The sequence below is a fragment of the Dendronephthya gigantea genome, unplaced genomic scaffold, assembly GCF_004324835.1.
Source record: "Dendronephthya gigantea isolate DGI-Jeju-01 unplaced genomic scaffold, DenGig_1.0 000024F, whole genome shotgun sequence".
Lineage (NCBI taxonomy): Eukaryota > Metazoa > Cnidaria > Anthozoa > Malacalcyonacea > Nephtheidae > Dendronephthya > Dendronephthya gigantea.
In genome coordinates, this window is record NW_021163034.1 from 909,741 (window position 1) to 930,842 (window position 21,102).

At 37.6% G+C, this 21,102-nt stretch overlaps 1 protein-coding gene and 1 non-coding gene across 2 annotated transcripts; one reads left to right on the forward strand and one right to left on the reverse strand.

The window, feature by feature from the left end:
• Nucleotides 1–1,513: 1,513 nt before the first annotated feature.
• Nucleotides 1,514–19,671, forward strand: LOC114522845. The gene is made up of 10 exons (XM_028543607.1): nt 1,514–2,024; nt 12,562–12,697; nt 13,957–14,177; nt 15,166–15,422; nt 15,952–16,238; nt 16,476–16,752; nt 17,175–17,387; nt 17,660–17,844; nt 18,114–18,172; nt 18,498–19,671. Exons 1-10 carry the CDS (start codon nt 1,657–1,659, stop codon nt 18,904–18,906), a joined length of 2,412 nt encoding a protein of 803 aa, XP_028399408.1. The 5' UTR covers nt 1,514–1,656; the 3' UTR covers nt 18,907–19,671.
• Nucleotides 14,687–14,810, reverse strand: LOC114522974. The gene has a single exon (XR_003686972.1). It is a non-coding gene; the product is annotated as a U4atac minor spliceosomal RNA (small nuclear RNA).
• Nucleotides 19,672–21,102: the final 1,431 nt, after the last annotated feature.

Genomic DNA, 21,102 nt, shown 5'->3' on the forward strand with positions numbered 1-21,102 from the left:
GCGGAAGTGTGGGGATTTTGAAATTTTGCTGAATTTTACAAGTAATTCTTAATGTCTGTAATCTCGTTACTGGGTATTACTGATGGCCAAGATATTGTAATGTCTCGCATATTTTCTTTGACTAAATAAAAACCATGCTCCCACGCGAATCTTGTTATTGAATTTCGGAAATGTCGTCTATGCAGTACAGTACAACCTGCCTTTGCCACTGATCCAAAAGAAAAACTGGATGGTGTTCAACCGCCGTTCATGCCTGGATAATTCGAGGAATGATTTATAGCGGTTTTCATCTCACTGAAATTGTACGATGAATAACCAAAGTTGCCACAACAATGTGGCTTCGTGATATTATACGGTTTTTACAGCTTTTCAAAACTCCTTGGTAAACATACTGGATGCATAGAAAACAAGTCGACAATTTGGCCCAACAAAATTTTAAATCGTTTCAAAATGTAGCTTATCTACAGGTTTTCCTGCTGTAATATTTATTTTATATCAGTGCTTCTTATGAAATCCTGTTGCTTACTAATCATACGGCAACTTTGGCCACAAATTTCAATACAGCTTCAAAAGGCATAACAGAATTTATAAGGCTCTTGTGCAACAAATGTTAAGTTCAGTGATCTTATTTTGATGCAAAATGCAAGAGCATTTTCCTTCCCAGTGAAACCTTTCTCAAATCATAAAAACTAGGGAGTCTTAAAATAAAAGGACTTATGGAGTTCAACGATATATTTCTGATTCAAAAGCAACGGCATTTTCCTTCCCATTTAGACCTTTCTCAAATCAAAACAACGAGAAATAGCCAAATAATGGATAATTTGTCCACGTTTGGGGAATTGTGTTTTCTAAATATGTCAATCGAAGTATTTGCGCCATTGACTATCACGCTTTCTCACCATACAGCTGAGGATTATTTATGTGTGTTTTTTTCACGTCTGAACTATTACTCGCCACAATATGGTGAAGCTATGGATATATCGTGGGCGTTCTCAACTTGTACCATGTTATGACCTCGTATTACCGGGAACAATGAGTAAGTAACAGACAATTAGCCTCATTACAAAGGGCAATTTTGCAGCCTATGTTTCATCGCGTGAGTCAGGGCAGATATAGACATCGCGTTTATCTCCCTTATTTTTTAGAAAAGTAATGGTATTGATCGTACACAAACAAGACGTACTCGCATGACCTACGAATTCTGGGCTGAATCTTGATGCGTCAGTGCAAAACTGCGCAGAGAATCCTTCGTAACAGCTACGTATTCCGAAGATTGCTGGAAGTTGATTAAGTCGTTGCAACGCCCGATGACTGTCTTAAGGTTCCTGTATACAGATAAGACTCACATTGATTCACATGTGTTTAGGATCATTTGAATTATGCGTTGCCGATAAGGAAACTATTTAATACCGGAGGTTGCCGAGCTCGTAAGATGAGAGCGCTAGGCGAGAAACCGCGAAAGGTATAAATACGCTCACCCGTGCATCGGACAGAGTAGAACTAAGGAATAACACGCGAAAGCATAAACCTCGCAGGCCTCGTAACTGCGTCTTGAATCCCAGACACCTGACTGGCGTTAAAAAAACGCGCATAACCGCAGAACATATCGAGACAAAACAACGCGGGACAGCTTGAAGAACTGACGAATAGCAGAAGATGAGCAAAGATTTTGAAGAGAAAATTGGTCGGTCGTCAAACGATAGATCTGGTCGGGGAAACGCGTCGAGAACGACAAGCCATCGCAAAGCATATCTCTTCGGTGGGTTTCTTCTCCTGGCCGGCGGTGTAATCTGCATTGTCGTCGGCGTATACGCGTCCAAGTTGAATCGCGAAGTTGGAAATGACAAGAAGGGGTGCCCTGAATCTCCACTCTCTCAATGCACGTTCTCGGCCGAAGCGAAGCGGGTGAAGCTGCCGGAGTTTCTCCAAAAAGTCAAAGAGGTTTATTACAAAATGTATCCAGAGACACACGCTTGGGAGGATTACATCGACGACGATGAATTGATCAAAAACGTGCAAGAAAGGTAAGATGCGCATGGGATTACATTGTGTGTACCTTGTTGCGGTAAACATAGAAAGAATAGGCAAAAGGTGGTTATGTAACAAGTATGTAGCGTGTCGTAAGCAGGTATTTTGCTTGCTATCCTTCCTTCGAGAAATAATGTTCAAACCAGACGCTTTAACGGGGAATGTTCTGTGAGTGATGTATGGTAAAATGATGACTCCTAAGTCCAGTAAGGAGCTTTGTTTATCTAACCACAATGCTTCTTCCAACGCCAAGGTTAGTCCAAAAGGCAATTCGCCGGCATGCTCGTATTGTGGTCATTAAGTTTGGCGTTTACATAACTTAATTGGACGTCCGTTATTCCGTCTTCCCCCTCCTACCAACAGGAGTGGAACATGAGCAAGTTAGAAACAGGAGTGCTCCAATCCCCTTAGGTGTGTCACCCTCGACCTCTACGCTTTTCTCAATCCGACTGACCAGTGCGAGGTTTGAACACTTTACTTGTGATCCATATTCCAAATTGGATCCATATTCCAAATTGAAACGTGAAATTGGGAAATCTTTAACACCTTGTGTGCGAAAAACTGTATAGGGGATGCCATAGGGGCTCGAACAATCAGCCAGACCGAGAAAACCATCAAGTTTAGAAAAGGCGAACAGTTCAATATGAAAACACTCACAAATATCGTATTTTCTAGGCTTGCTGTGTTAATACTGGCACTCAGAGCGTCTATAAAACCGTTGTTTTGCATAAACTATCCTTCTTGATTCTTGAAAATGAAACGTTTTTTTCCCCATTACTATTAGCCATTTAAGAGTCGTATAGATTTGTATAGCACAAAGCAACCATGCTAATCAACTTGATTTCTATTTCATCGTCCGTTTATAAATGCAATCGTAATGCCATACAACTCGAACTCGTTAACATAGCATTACAAAATTCAACTTTAAGCAAACGTTCTGCATGGACACGCCCTAAAATATTTGCAAACATCACCGATTCATAAAGCGATGAATTACATTGTCTTACATTAACGCAAGAGTAATCCAGGCATTTCAATAATGGCATATTTCGATGCTCTCTGGAATGTTAATTTTTTTCATCTCTTTAATGACGCGTAGCTCACCCTTTCGAGAGAAAAAAAATGCTGTTTTGTGAGAAGAAATATATTCTACATTGCGGTATGATTCAAAACTGTAACGGCAAGGCGGTGGTATATCTTTAAAATCCATGCATGATTGCATTTCGAATCGATCTAATTATTATCATTGCGCTACTGTTTCTACGTAGCTATACAGCCAACATGATACACAAACTGAATGCTATAATAGATTTCCCTAACTACAAATTATCCGCGAATCTTATAGCGCTTGCATTCGATAAAACATGTAAGATGCAGCGTTTAAAATCCTAGTTATAAAACTCGTCGCTCGCTCATTCACAGCGAGATTCAGCTTGTCCTTTGGCAGTTATCTTAAATACGAAAGTGGCATCCAATTATCAACTCTGCGCGCACCTGTTTTTTGTTTCAATATTTGACCTACACCAAAGCGTACAGATAGATGTTTTCTCGCGTTTTCAAATTAAAACGAAACGGGCAAAGTAATTAAAGATGATCGAAGTGAAAGATGTTATCCAGATTAAGGGTGTACATGATTAAAAATCACGCAAATACCATCCCAAAATTGTAGAGACAAAGTTGTTTGTGCATGCGTGATCTGATAAATTCATCTTACATTTTTAAGAGGCTTCAAAAATATGATTGAAATCATCACTTGGACTTCTTGTTAGCCGTAAACCTATTAGATTTTTATCATGGCGCTGGCATGTGGGAACATTAAAGACTTTTCTAAAAGCTAATCTGAAACTCGTGCAAAGTTGTGGTGTAACTTTCAACCATGCGAATGCAATTAGTGCACTTTTGGTCATCTGTGTAAGAATTTTTTGACTCGATAACAATCAAGAAATCTATCTGACGCTGTGATGTGATCATAGTTATAGATTATGTCAAAACTTTCCTTGAGTCGAACTTAATTGGACAAATTCTTCTCTTCAAACGATGGTTAATTATAATACAAAGTGCAAGTCGAATGCCTCAAGATGATTGAGGCTTCTTTCCAGTTATGTCTTTTACATGCACACGTGAATCCAACTGAACGTTATTTATAAGTAAATAAAGTTCATTGCTTTATAAGTTTAGGGAGGTGCTGTCTGCTTTCGATTTAACTATCCACGCACATCTTAAATTTTGCTGTTTTGAAATATTGCTGTGGCTTTGAAATGCTAAATCCAGTGCTTATCCAAACAACATATGACTATAAACGAACTGAATTTGGTACTTCGTAAGTTTTACTATGGTAATGTTGTCTTTGAATGGCTATAAATCAATATCTTTTTGCGCCATTACCTTTAGCAAACCCATACTGGTTACATTACAGCATATTCGCACCGTCCTGATGATACCTCTGCGTCTACAGTTGAAAGCGTTAGATTTTTGCCCCGACAAAAACAGCAGGGAAAATCAATCACAATTATCGTTTTTCACGCCTGCAGGGAACGAAATGATTGCAGCCAGCTATATTTATCCAAACCTATATCCTTTGATGAAAGTAACTCCAGGGCAAATTTGAAATATATGCGCGCATATTGAAATGCGCTGGCCTTGAAATGGCCTTCGGCTTGGCTTGTCATGCAGCATTCGTTCCACGCGCTCTCTATACACATACGTAGACTTATTAAATGCATTTACATACTTTAGATGGCTTAAGTTGAGAGGCCTACACTCGTGGGCCCAAAAGCAGTTGCACATGCAAAGATCATGCAAGATATCACTCTGATATTTATAGTATAAATGATGTACGCCACTTAACCTCCGACGCTTGAAAAACAAAACCCCGTAATAATCATTGTAGATAAGAGACATCATCATTATGTTAATAACGGAGCAGCGATCAAGTTGACCCGAATATAAGCCCACGGTTGTTGATCTATTGTTTTCGCACTTCCCTTCAAAAGCCTTCCTCTCAAACTAACGTGTATTCATCTCCTATATGGCTGCACTTGCGATAATGTCGCTATTTATCGCGCGCAACCAAGGAAGACACGAGATTCTTTCGGTTGATGTAAACATGATTAAGCTACGTTGTGCTACATCCCATGCAAAAACATGGTTGTCAACAATGCTTTTAGAGGAGCTTAACAAGTTGTAACAATTTTGTTGACAACTATTTTGCGAAGGTGTAGCACAACATTGCATATACATACTCATCCTTGTATGTTTGTAATCATGACGCTGCTGTTTTACCCCTCTAGCTAAACAGACATTCCATCTATTCTATCTATTACATATATTCCTCCTTGTCATTCTACTTCATTGTTAATGTCTTTTGTTCATTAACCTTAAATCCCTACCACTCGCAATCACACTAATTTCTCCACGGACTTAAGAGATTATTTCACTGCATGACTAAAATATTCGGATTATACACAATCTCGTTTTTCAGTTTCCACGTGATTCTATGGACTTCTTGTGGTTTTAAAAAATAAAAAACATTTTCATCTTGACTGAAAAGAATACGTCATCATGACGCAGTTTATGCTTTATCTTATCTGAAGCGCGCGCGTTCAAGGTTACCGCGCACTAGGCTAATCAAAAAGAAGTCATTCACAATTCGCCGAAAGGGAATCATTCGGAATTTATTCCCACGAATTGACAACACTGTTAGCTCTTCCGGCAACGGTCGACGTCCGTGGTTATGTCTGTGCTTTTAGCAACGGCCCGAATGGTCTAGACGATTAAACATTACATTAACGCTCAAAACGATACAGCGAAACTTTAATCGGAATGTACGATGCAGGAGAAAACTGTTTATTGTGAACCTAGTTCTGAAGCGATTTTAGAACCATAACTATAGTAACTATCCATCCGCTGATCATGAATTATCCAATTACCGCGAGCAAGAAAATCGAAAGATATGAGCTAGCTATTATTCACACGATTTTTATAAAGCGCTTTCCGTTACACAGTTACACACAAATCAAAGCAAAATAACAGAATAGTAAAATTTCAGCCCGATTATCGTTTTGAATTTGAAACTACTTACATTTATACAAATATCCACAGCTTTTTTCTTTCATCCCAAAGGTACACCCCAGACGCATTGTGTCACAAAATATAGTAAAATGGTGAATAATATAAACAAATATCTATATATAAATCAATATAATAATTATTACATAATATAATTTCTCGTTCCTCATTGGTCCGTAAGCGCTGGCTATATATTTTCAATTTATTACGTGATTTCAACTGCTGACGTGTTCAGCGTCCAATAATTGTTTTGGGTTCCAGGAAAAACAACTACTCGACTCCATCGTACCCAGGCCTTCTCGTGCCAGCACTTCGAACTTGAAAGCGCGCGAAAATAAAATAAACAAAATGGCTGGTCGTGAATTTGCCGTATAAAATCTTTGTTTGTGAAAGTAAGAAAATTGTCGTAATATTAGCTCAAGTCGTTCAATCGCTTTAATACATTTTTAATGTCTTTAAATACATAACAAAATGCTTGAGCAGATAACATTGACCTCGGTCTAAAATCTAAATAATTCTTGATAGTTGATCGCATTATGCTCAGCCTCGCCGGCCATTAAATGTTTGATAGTGAGTATTATAATTTGAATATTGACAACATGAAGTCTTAGGTCAACACTATACGTATTTACAAGTAATTCTAACGAGCAATCATATAGTGGTTTGTCAGGTTTTAATTCATATATTGTTTATATACATGTTATCCTATCCACGTCTAAACATTAGTCAATTTCGGCCGGCATAGTACAAAATATGGACTGGACTGGACTGGTCTGGACTGGACCGGTCCATATTTTGTTTCTCTGGACTCAAAATTGGACTCAAAATTGGACTCAGCTAAAATTTCAATAAAGCGTGTTTCAGACTTTATTATCATGACTGTCAGATTCAGAATGACAGAAATGGACATATTCCGAGCAATTATTCATCTTGGCACTCTTGCAATTGTTCATTTAATAAAACAACAAAAAACAAGCCGTCTGTGTAGCATGAGTTCGCCTGCCATAATTATTCAACGAAGAGGATAGACACTGAAAACGAGGTCGATATAATACCTCTTTGTTTCATACGAATACTGTATATGTGTCAATTTTTTATATATTAGTGTAGGATTTAAAATTCTTACTCCTATAACCTTTATCATATTATAATAAACTTTCAATTAAGACCAAGCTCTTGCTGAATATGCAATAAGGGGCTGATTACATTCGGATTACATGGTGTCTTTTTAGCCGGGCAAACCGGGGCCAAAGTATTTTTCAATTACATGGCAAGTTTCAGCCCGGGCTGTGTTATGACACGTCAGAATTATTTTAAAACCAGGCTAAAATTTCAGCCCGGACTGAGTTTGTAAAGGCTGGTAGTAGACCTATTTCGATTCTTCGAGCGCTTTAAAATCCCGAATGACAATAACTTGACCTTTAAGAGACTATGACTGCACATAAAAATGAAATAAACAAACGAAAAAGCATTGTCAAGGCGAATTTTTCTGCCCGGGTTTAAGTTTATTTACGATTACATGACAACAACATCAAGTTTGAAACACGCTTTATTGAAATTTTAGCTGAGTCCAATTTTGAGTCCAATTTTGAGTCCAGAGAAACAAAATATGGACCGGTCCAGTCCAGACCAGTCCAGTCCAGTCCAGTCCATATTTTGTACTATGCCATTTCGGCCTAAACAGGTAAATCTATAGACATCTATTGAGTGTTAGAAATTTCCGGTTGTGCTTTCGAGTCGATCACTTCGATCGATAAATATATAAATTGTCTAGGGAATGTCTATAGTGCTCATTGTAAGAATGGGAGACATGCAATAATGCACAAACCCGTAATATAGCTTATTCAACGAGGATCCTCCTTTCAAAACCCAAATCTTGTGCACTGAGCGCATGAAGGGTGATGGGTCATCCCCTATAGTGGCCCTTTAAGTTAAAAATTTTTTAACAACTTTCAAAGTTTATGATTTTCTATCAGGATTATTCCATCAAGGAGAAGCTGAATATAAACACATCTGATAACCTAGTCGAATTAACTACATCACAAAAACAGGATTAAATCTCAAACGGTAGTGCATGTACAAGTTATATTTTTTTGTCAGGATTGCATTTTTGCTTGAAATAGTTAGTCAACTTGTCAGGATTAATGTGGTACATATCAATTGTTTCCAATTCCATATAGAAGCCTCCAACTCCGTTTTACGCTTTTATTGTTTCTGTGAATTACACACCTGGTATTTCAGATAAGTACGATCTGAGTCTTAAAGAGTTTGCAACAAATATCAGGTCGTAATAATTCTGTGTTAAGCACTGCTTTTGTTCCCTCAAATCCTACCAGCAGATATTTTAGAATTAGGCATTTGCCAATGCGTGCAAATTTCCAGATGTGATCTTAGAAACTTTAATTTTGGTTTATCAAATTATGCTTCTCGTAGCACCTCTCTGTCAACGCGTGATACGTAGCCATGGTTACCATAGTACAATGTGTACAGCATTTATTAACTCTTTCAATGAGATATACTATATATAAACGTCTCCCTCGCCCAGGATCTTTCTAGAACATCAAAATCTACGCTATCGTCGATATTTGAGTGCAAAAAATGTCCGGATGGCCTTGCGTGTCGATCTCTTTTATCGATAAATACATACAGCGAGGTCCAAATTAGCAAGTCTATATAAATAGTTGCATCTATATCAGCAGTCACAGTTATATCAGGTGGTCAAGTGGGGCTACGCACGATCACGCTTTTTTTGCCCATAAATGAGAAAGACAAACCAAGTTAACATGCATGTGTCTCAAAAAACAAACTGCATGTCGAAATATGCCATCGTTAAAATTGGGACCACCGTGAGGGGACCTGCAGTTACGTGAACATGATCGAATCCAGCTTATATATATAGGTAATTCTGTTGACTATTTTACGTACATTTGCGTGTTTGGCTAGGTGTTTACACATTGTAATTTAAACAATTTGTACGGTTTTCGGGGCACCCTGTAGAGGAGCAGAAAATTATAGCGTAGCATGCTAACTGTAAACAGTTTTTGCATGTCGTCATAAATTGACGTATGCACAGAGATATGAAAACCCAGATGAAAATCTAATATTTAGGTTAATTTTTCTACGCGCGCGTGCGAAAAGGTTTGAATCTTTTGTAAAGTATGTTTTTTTAATACCATACGCGCGCTGTGATTTGATTAAGTTAATAAAAAAGCAAACTATTTTTATCCATAGGATTGTTTGTATCTTCAAAAACACTCGCACGACATGATATATGAGCAAAACTAGTTTAAATAGAATGAGATATTTTCTGATAGAACGCGAGCGAATAATTCATGAACACAGACTGAAAATTATATAAAAAATTATATGCAACAAAGTGTTACCTATATTACCAGTCTTATCTATCACTGTGACATAATAGATCAGTATATGTCTCCAGTATCGATTGAGATAACTCATCGCAATTTTTTCAAGATCATGCATGACAAGATTTCCTTCAGTTTCGCATGAAACGATTGTGCAACACGTTTTCTTCTTAATAACTTAACAAACGTATACCACAAAGCCTGTTCTATATGCCACTACGATGATATAGTTCAGTTTCGAAAAGATTTTGTAAAGACGTTTGCAAACAAATGCTTGTGTGATTTCCTTGGATACCGTTTTTTGGATTAGCGATGTTATGATTTTCTATACGCATGCTTCAGTATTTTTTACGCGAAATTTCTCGTATTTTGATATAAGAAAGCAATCAATCATACCTCCATATGCAATTTGACGAATATCTTTCGTAACTGTAACGAAAGGCTGACATATATGGCAAAGAAATCTTCCAAGTAAAGTTTATGTCGACGAATATTCGGACGTGTTTGTTTCTCAGTTTCCATGGTAAATTGAGAGATTCAAAGATTCATATGGTGATACCGCAGATGATGCACGCTATAGTTTGATTCAATTTCTATACTTCTGCTTTCTAGATGCAGAAATTAGGAGTAAGAGCGGAGCAACAGAACGGTTCCCGAGTGTAGACAATAGAGTATGATCACAACAGAATCTCTCCCTGCTAAGAATTTACCAAATATTTTTCATAGGACTTTTTCAAGCGAATTTACAGAGGCTAAGATATGATGGTCACACCTATATAACCATATAAATTCAATTTTTCCAACCCCCTTTTTTTATGCATAATGAATTACAGCTTTAAGAATGTCAATTAACTTTTAAGGACGTGCCGGTTCTAGAAGATTTTTTATGAAGGTTCAAGGACCTTCCGGAACACTTGAGAATCTATTAAATCTCAAGAACTTCCCCACCCACAATTTCCCTATTGTAGAACTTTTTCATCGTGGGAGCCAGAAAAAACGGTCTATACCCTCTTTCCCATGCATGAATTAGCAAAAATATTTGTTCCGCTGTTAAACTAAGGCTATTCGACCGTTTTCACATTCGTTTTCATGCCAAAACGGTTTCAAACACCGTCAATTTACAATAAAAATAAAAGCTAATTTAACATGCATGCATATTGGGCATGTTTTCCCTTGGATCGTGTGGACATATAAAATAAACAAAAACGATGGAAAACGCATGCACATGCATACGCAGGAATAAACAACGAGTAGCAATCATCATTGATTAGGACGCTTTGGGAAATGTTCTGGGATGGTGTATGTATGTGAAGCTAGCTTTAAAAGACGGCCTTCCATCTGCTAGACAGATTTGATGCAATTACATCTAACTGAGTTGGATATGGAGTTTGATCCTAAATGTTATTGAATGTTAAATCGCTTTCTGACCTTCGAGGAAGATCTAAATGAACAACAGGGCCACAGGGGTACTATAATATAGTTAGCATGGACGAAAAAATGAAAATCGAAATGTATGAAAAAATGCACCGCAATTCGTTTTGCTTTTTGGATCGCGTGATCAAGACCTTGTGTACATAAGATGACCAGGATGGGTATCTCGTTTTTTTCTGCATTTTAAAAAACTGTTTACGCTGATTACTGAAGTATTCGTAGATTAGCCACCATAAAATTATTCTCACAGTCAGAAACACGTGTATTTTGCCCACATTATTCCTTAATCGCTCGCGAAAGCTCACGCCAGATGAGAACGATTAGTTCGCCTACTTGAGATAACTGGCAATTAAGTTGGCTAGTATGTGAAAACATTATCACATTTGTAAACAGGCAGTTCATTCGGCTGGCTGGCTTTGTCAGAGCCCTACTGACAAACGACCAATTAGTGCTTAATTAATGGTGTGTAATAGGATTGTTGCAATAGTATTTCATTACCTAGCTCACATATTACGCAACGCTTTAAAATATACGATGTTGAAATTTAACAAGAACGCCAAAGCTACCAGCTATCGACGGTCTAAAGGTCTTTTCACACGATCCAATTTTTTTGGATCCAATTTAGGCCTGTTTCAGACGTCGAACTTTTCATGCGCCGAATCGAATGCAAATGAACTTAAACAAAGGCTTTAGCACATTAACATTAGGTTCGGCACATGAAAAGTTCGACATCTGAAACAGGCCTTACTTCTCATACATTACAAGACAACAGACTATAAAACATCCATCAGAATTGAATTGGGTCGAACAAAATTGGGTCGTGAGAACACACCTTAACGGTCAAAAATCTCAACGTCGACCTCATTATAGACGTACAGTTTTCTCTTTACGTTGAGCCAACGATGTTTTGTAACCGTTAAATAGACATATAAAGTATAAGTATATAACCGTAAGCCGAAGAACCACATTTTGTCTCCCAGTGAGAAACGTTTCACTTGACAGGGGAAACATTTTGCAACATATATAAGCGCATCTGCCAATCACGTTAATTAAAGCGCGTATAACTTCAAAGTATTTGATAAGGGTTGAAATACTCCACACAAACACTGCATGTAGCTACCACAACAGCTTATGAGAAGAGACGATATTCTATCGCAGATAAGTTGTTTATCAAGAAGAGGTGAACGCCTGCGCTGGAACGATAATAAAGCGCCCATGGGAAAATTGCGTCTCTAATCGCGCCTCAAGCATATATACCAAGATCTGTGCAGATAATTTTTTTAGATGATCATAATTAATGAAAATCTTTCAACTCCGGAATGGGTAGAATTTTTGGAGTATTACTTCACTTGGGATAAAACACAACAAGGTGTTTTCAACGACGCAAACTTTCTTCGCTATCAGGATCACAAGAATTACGCCTGAATATCCGAATCAAACGATTAGAGTTCACGGCGAATATACACCTTATTACCTTAATACCTTCAGACGTAAAAAATACCTTTTTTACTTTTACTCTGGGCAAAAGGGCCCCGCTGGAGGCAAGCTGAGTCAATTTGCCAGCCAATTGGGCCCCTGGGGACATCTGAGGACTATCCCTCATTCCCTCTTCTAGCTTATCTGGTAAACTTGGCCCTGTTTTAAAGCGTATACATATAAATTTATTCAGGTACCTTCCGTACGATCCAAATCCGTTGAAATTGAAGGAGAAAACAGATCAGTCCATGGCACTTCTCACTGAAATTAAGAGCAAGGTTATCAACATCGATGAATTAACTCCCCGGGAACTGAAGACACTTGAACAGGTAAGCTTGCTTGACTGATTGCCATTTTTAACTTATGGTACAACAAATATTTACATGTATTATCCTGAAGGTCACCGGAGGAATTGGTAAAATCGAAGAAGACTTAGCCGCAATGGGTAGTGTCGCAGCTCCTCGCAAGAATGATTTTCATTGGCTGAACTTTACAATACATTTCTGTTTCAACCAATAGCATAGCTTCCTTCTTTAGAAAGCATAGAAAAGCATTATCCAATTGGACGTAAGCTTCCGAGAGCTGCGACATGTCCCGCAATTCTCGCTACTTAGGCTTCAAACTTGGCGAGAAAAAAGATCCGTTCATAAGTACTCAACAAAATATGTCTTGCACAAAAGATTGCACACGGCAAAAACAAATCGTCTGAATTAATAATCTTGTGTATACTTTAAGCCTCAAGATAGCCATTTCACAGCTGTCAGATGTGTATGATGAGCTGTCAAAAGATTGCACAATGCGTATTCAGAAGAAAATTTGAAATCTTCAAATTTATTGAATAGTTTTCTCTTTGATAGCGATACAGAAATGCACAATTGTGAACCATACTGTGATCAGAGATACCAATTTCTGCGGTGTTATGCCTAAGCCTGTATTCTAAGAGCATACCTACACTCACACTTTTTGAGAGCATTTCGAGAGCATGGCTTTAATCACTTCGTAACTGCTCTAAGAAGATATTTCCCTACTCGATTAGAATCTTAAAATTTGGCCATTCAATAACGAAGCACTCCGTTTTTTGATCAGCAAAAACGCAAGTTCTATGTCACACAGTTTCAATAAGTGAGAATGTGAGTAGGCTTTTAAATCACAGGCGTGAAGGTTGAAAACAGGTGAAGGGGATCATTCACAGTCTTAATCTCTACTCGAAATTACGTAGACAGGATTATATGACAGAATAAAGATGTTATGATTCAAGTAAAACAACAGACTACTGTTGCTATCAGTAAATCACTGCAGCGTACCTGACGTTTGGTTAAGAATTTTAAAAAAATCTTTCAGAACCTAAATCTATACCAATATACTTGTTTTAAAGGCGTTTTAATATAATAATAATATAATAATATAGCCAACATCCATTTATAAATGATTTAATTTCACGTTGAATCCGTCATTAAGCGTTAAACCATTCTCCTATTGAGCTCGCAAGAATTGTGGAAAAGTAAAAAAAGAACAATGGTTATCACATTGTTGTAAAATGTACATTTAGTTGACTGTTACTAATATTTTCATCTATCTCGATTCTCAGTTGAAACACTATCTCCAGCACAGTTTTGGGAATCCTTACGACGAGAACTATTACAATGGAGACTGGATGATGGGACCAAATTTCTTCTGTTGGCAACCATTCTGCATAATACATTCTCAACTGATGTCTTACGGCTATTTTAAAGTACCAACCTCGTACAAGGACGTGGAAGATACTATTGCTATGATAATGAAACACAAAACAGCAATCGAGAGATACAGGTATTCTTAATTTTTTCAACCGCTGTAGAAATGCTAAAAATCAATAAAATTACGTCTTTGGAAATGACGATAATTAAAGAAAACACAATTTAAAAATACTCTAAGCTCTAACCAAAGTTATACAGTGATTCGGTGAATAACTCTATCAAGCTTTCGTACAACCAGCCACAGACTTTAATAACCAGCAATAGCTACCATTGAGCTATTGACTGTGTGATTTCTAAATTGCTTCACGATTAAAAAACTTACTGCCATATCTAGATCCATAATTGTATGCTATAATTGTAAGTCAAAAGATCACTAGCTCAAAATGAAAATTTACCATATCTAGAACCATAATTGTATGCTATAATTGTAAGTCAAAAGATCACTAGCTCAAAATGAAAATTTGCCATATCTAGTAATCTAGAACCATAATTGTATGCTATAATTGTAAGTCAAAAGATCACTATTCAACAGCTTAAAATGAAAATTTTCTTTGCAAAACTTCCTTGTGTGGAAGTTCGGAATATTCCAAAAATTTCACCGAACAAATGAATATTGTTGGTGAATAAGTGCTGTAGTCAGGGTGTCAGCAAAGCAGTTCTCACTTGACGATCACGGAACTGATGCTCTACCCCCGATAAGGACGTTAACCAAATACGGCGAATATTTCGTATTTATACAATATTTGTTGAACAATGATTGTGGGCGAAGCGATATATCGCGCATGCGTAGAACGCATTGCCTTAAAACTGAGAGTGCATTGATTATTTAACCGAGATCCTTTGCGCGGATATATCCTTTTGCAAAATAGCCGCCTTGACTAATCACCCAGTCGTCATGGTAACGACAGAATGTAAATCGCATAATTGGCATAATTAAATTATTAGGCAATAAATAATTTGTTTAAATATTAACATCAACATTATTAACTGTTTCTTGTTGGATATAGTTTGAATCCAAAGTAATAAATACTGTATTAAGTTGTTCGACTTCGCTATTTTAGATCGAATATCGATCTTGGCGTGAAAGCAGGCATGGTGAGATCGGTAGAAGACTGTATATCTGGGGTTGATGCTCTAAAAGAGAAATCCAAATATTTAACAAAGACGAATAGATCGGAAAGTGTACTTGATGAAGAATACACGGCACCTTTTCAAGCTAAAGATTTTCTTGATTATGTTCCGGAGAGCGATTTGCAGTTGTGGATTAAGAATAATAAGAAGACAGCTTCGTCGTCCATCAAAGAGGCATTGACTGAAGGTAAGGACATTTTCACAAACAAAAATTACTATAGAGTATCACATATGCGCCTCAGTCACACGATAACGGATCAGTAGCGTACCGTCGGCGTTGCAGTTCCACGAGGATGTAGTAATCCGGTACGCTCCGCGGAATGAAAATCACTCCACTCTGGAGGTGGCATGAAAAATGATCCGGTACCATTTATGATTGGCGGGAAAATAAATGGACATAAAACAATTGCACTGGTTACCGTTTCCAAAAGAAGTTAGATTTAACTGATTCCACGAGAATATTTCTTTTGGACTTTTGCTCGCACTTCGTTGTCCGCCAAAAAAATTTCTGAATCAATCCGGCATCGTGTAAGCAAGACAAATCCGATACCATATGTGTATCGAATCAACGTAGATAATCCGGTACGAAAACTAGTCCGGTATCATGTAACTGGGGCCATAATCTGGAGTATTGTCCTGACACGAAAACAGCCCCTGGGGCACAGACAAAATGTTTACTAGAATATCAAATGTATTTTTCACCACTTACACTTAAGGATTCGGTAAGCCAATGTTGGATCTAATAAATTACCTCGAACACGAACACATACGTCACTGCATCCCCAGTCACGTGTCCAGCGGCTTGGTAAACCTGCCCCTTAAATACGTATACAAAGATGGTAAGCCAACGGCAAAAAGAACGACAAGGAAACTACCGACGGGGGAGCAGTTGGATGGCCGAAAAAGCTACAAAAGTACCGTGTCTTACTTCACTACAGCCGACATCACTACTGACGAGATCTTGGAAAAGGGAAAGAAACAAAATGAAGTGTTTTACAAAGAGGTAATGTGAAGAGTTTTTTTGCAAGAAATGAAATTAGGATGGAATTCATGGAATTCATAGTGGTCAGGACAAATCCACTGAGCTAAAAATATAGTCTGGATGCACTCGAAGTTCAGTGACCGTATTATGAAGCAACATATGTTTTGAGAAACTTGTAAAATTATAGTAGTGATAGTAGGGATTCAACAAATGTAAATGAAAAGTCACAGTCAAATATCTTGCTCGTCATCTCTTTAGATCCTCAAGATTACCAGATCAATCATGAACTCTACAAACACATCGAAAGCGGTGAACAAACTGAGGAAGTTTCTAAGCGCAGACACACAATGGCACAACGAAAGAAAGTTTCCAGAGAACGAGTCAAACGCCAAGGCTTTCAAAACATGCGTTGATAAAGAATCCGCTAAGAAATTCTGCCCAGTGAGGTACGCCGCATTGAAGAAATGGATTGCAGCGTGTCGTGAGATCATGGCTCTCATTCATCCACAGTTCATTTACGCATTTCACGTGACAGGTATTTGCAAAGTATAAACTCTTTTAGACTAGAGAGCTTTCACATTATAATTGGCATTCCCTGCTGACTTAAAATACCCACTGGATTGCGCATGCATTTGCTATGCTAAAAAAAGCCAATAGGTGGTTTGCAATTCATTGGCCGCCATCTTGGTTGACCTTTCAAAACGTGTCCACAAATCATGTTTTATTCGTTGCTGTATTTTGATAGCGACCTAATAGTAAAATAGAGATAGTAAGCAGTTACAGTTTAAACAAGAAACTGAAATAAAAACAACTTGATCAAGCTTGATCTCTTAAAAAGCAAAAATACTGAACCCATGAGTGAACCAAGATGGCGCTTAATGACTGACTATGATGTCATATTCAAGCTAACAATAGCGATCAAATTTACAGCAAGTTCATAACAATTTTACTTTAAAGGAAAGCGTATGACATTGCCGAACTGTCCGATTGAAATCTACCCTCACTTCAATCCATCAAAAGGCACCATGCAATTCGTAGAAAGTGATGAAACGTGCAGCTCGCCGACCGAGTTCAGATTACCGTTTTTCTTGGAACGTTATGGACCAAAATTCCAAGAATGGTCTGTGGTTGCACACGAGACCAGGCCGGGACATCATTTACAAGCACAAGGTAATGAAAATGGGGTGATGAAAGCCGAGGTTATCCAGCTCTTTGGTCAAACAGTCAGTCTTCTTTCTATCATATTTTTCTTGCCCTATGTTGCAATTTTGTAACAACGTGTCATCTGATAAACGTCATTATGTAGTCGACAAGTTTTCTCGGTTGCTCTACTTATATACTATGGGACTGTACAACTCACTACAACAGGGCGTGAAGAAACGTCATCAGAATGCTAATGCATACAGCATTCGAAGTCCAACTATCGTGTCATATTTTTCTAGGCATGAGGGAGTATTTTCAGAGTGGTTGTAGAGGACTGATGTCTTGGTTAGATGACAGGACGAGCGAGTCCTTTTCAGCGTTTACAGAAGGCTGGGCATTGTACAGCGAAAATCCGATTATGTCGGATGACACAGAATTGTACAACGATAATCCATTTCAAAAATATGGCATGTTGAAGTGGCAGGTCAGTAGTCTGCATGGGCATATCGACTATTTTGGGTTACCATCCCACAGAGGACTCACGTGTATACAAATGTGATTCCACAACCATGGAGGTAGCTAGGCTATACCGTATTCTCGTACCCCTTTCAAGTACTTACTAGGTTTAAAAATCATTCAAGTGTACATTTTTAATTTATAATTAGCTATTTAAACTTTAGAGGTGGCATCGCTCTATAGCTTTCTAATTTCCGCAGACATGGTGCGATGAATAATGAACTTTACCTTTTCTAGGTTTGGCGAGCATTAAGATTGATAATTGATACTGGGTTGCATGACAGAGGAATGAAGAGGTGAGTGGATATTTTAGATTAGTTTAAATTGTGTACGCTACTCTTTGCTGGACGACCAGCTTTAACAAGTTTCACAATTGCAACACAATTGACAAAACTTTTGAGGGAAAAATTACCAGTGTTCTCAATGGGAACTTCTCAAAGGAATTCATGTTAGAAGGGTTGAAAAAACATGGATTCAATGGTATACCGTCATTTTGTCATGAGCACACCTTTCACCTCGATCACTCAGTCCAACTAGTTTATATAGATAAGTAGTATAAACCCATGCGTCGGGATTCTCTATAAAGAGCATTTTACGATCTTTGTATTTCCCTTTCGCTAGGGACGAAGCGTTGCAACTCTTCGACCAATTTGCATGGGATAGCACCGACTTTGCAGTAAAAGAGCTTACGCGATATCAGAGCTGTCCTGGGCAGGCTACGGCCTACATGATTGGCCGACTGACGATAATGGAACTTCGCGAGAAAACCAAGAGGGAACTGGGCGAGAAATTCAGCCTGAAAGACTTTCACTATCAAGTTTTGTCGCAAGGAAACGGTCCGTTGTCGTTCTTACGAAAGTACATAGAAAAGTATATCGACTGCGTAAAGAAAGACTTGAAAACTGCCCTATGCCAGTCTATTTTGGAGCCACAAAAGAAGCCTGTGGGAACAGAAGTATTTTCCCAGAAACGCACGGCACTAAAGTTGAGATTACTGCATATCAAATCACGTCATAGACATTACCCGTAAAATGATTTTAAAGCGTTGTTTACAAGAATATATGACTGTAGTTTGAAACGCTAAGCTTATGCAACATATGAATAAGATATCAACATAAATATTTAATAATTTTATATGTATCTTGTATAAAACCTCGGAGTACACGTAGTTGTTGCCATTTAATAGAATAGACCTTTTTCATAATGACGTCAAACGCGGAAGAAAAATCTGATTGGCTCTGCTTTACGAAGTTTGATTGGCTCGATAGTTTTGTGGGGCCAATCAGACTTTACGCGTTTGACGTCATTATGAGAAAGCTCTATAGCAAATTGAATTGTTTCAACTTGCCGACAATTCAAATTTGATTACCGCATGGAATTTGATTGGTTCGCCAACAATTTGCAACATTGCCGAGCCAATCAAACTTCGCGTAATATCTTGTTTCAGAGTTTCACGTTACTGTCCCTCTCACCGTCTCTTATTCTGCGTCGTAAAGTTGGTGTTGAAACACTTCACACCCCCTTCCGATAGTTGGCAATGTGTCTCCTATGATTGGTAGTGGACAATATAGTGCACACTGCGTTCGATTCATGTATTGTATATAATACTATATTCACACGTGTTATTCGATGTGACTTTTCTGTCTTTTAATGTTCCGTTCAATGCTAAATGATGTTAATTTATCTATATGTATGTAAGGTGATCAAATTCTACGAAATACAATATAATACCAGATATATTTCACTGATAATATTCATTTTTATATAGCCTAAATTTAGAGATGAAAACTAATTCAAAATGGCCGCCATAAGTCATTATATATGCATTGTTTAAAACATACTAAAATTAACATTATGAAATATTGGAAACTGTATTCTATAAGGTACATAGGAGAATAAATTTCCTTTATAGCCTACAAATTAAAACTAGTCTAGTTCAAAATCAACCTCAATTAAAATATCCGGGCTTCCGGGTTACTGAATTCATTTGTTGATTTGAATATAGGATGTTTTGATCCACATATATCATGTGACATCCATGATATAAAATGGAGTCTGACCTCGAGGCAAGAGTTTACTGCCCACTTATAAGGTGTCTGCATTTAATTTATTCATCGCGTAATGGTTGATCAAAAAACCACTCCACAAACAGGAATACTTGCAGACCCAAGTGAATCTGATTTAACTCCGTATGCATAGGCTTATAATTGACTTTCAAGTTCACAGTCAATCTCTCACTGCATGTCAGTTCAATATTTTATATATATTGTCAGTATACACTGTAAGTTCAATATTGCATATAACTGCCTGTTCAGACAGTAATCATTCATTATACTCCTGGTTTACTGGTAACGTACATGCAACTGATACCCAAGGCAAATGATTGCAGTTTTAGTCATCACGGTTTTAACAGGCAAGCTTTTTTACTGTCGGGTATAAATATAGTAAATAATGCTTTTATAGAGTCTTTGCATGAGTCTTTGCACGAACACATTAAAATTCTTCTCTCTGGCGTGATATAGGTTCAGAGTTTTGTAGCAAAATTTCGAAAAAGGTCACATGGTCGTTTGGGAGGTGTAAAGTACGATAATTAATAAGTACAAGTTCCACAAATGCATATTCAAGATGCCGGAATACCTTAAAAATCATGTTCTCGCTGCAATTTTTTCCAAGCTGGTATAAATGTCACCGTAATGCCTGTCTTATTTTATGATTAAATGCGATAAAACTTAATTGATTGTTGAGAAGGGAGATGCTTAATTGGCAGCTAATTTCGATCGCCAATTTTGATAAGAAAGTTGACACTTTTTGTATGCGTATTTATTTTATCTCCCCCTGCGAAAGATCTTATCTCGATTTTATTAATGCCACACAAAAACCGACAGGATGCAAAAAAAATACGCTGAAATTGTTCGTGATTGAGAGGAATTTTCTTCATTCGCACACGAAATATATACTCATGCAGCAGCTATGATTTTCACAAAAATACTTCAGAGAAGATGCATGTGCAAGTTTGTGGGAACATGAGAGTATTCATCTTGATAAACATGACATTATATAAACAAAGTTTTAGGGAAAATATATTCAATACTGAAATATTATGCTAAGTCTGGTTCATACTTGTCCTAAGGATCTGGTCTGATTTCGCAAATTCCTTTGTCTGTGAGAAAATAATACAATGGATCCTCGTTTCTTAGGAGCTAATGTGAACCAGGCCTTAAGGCCC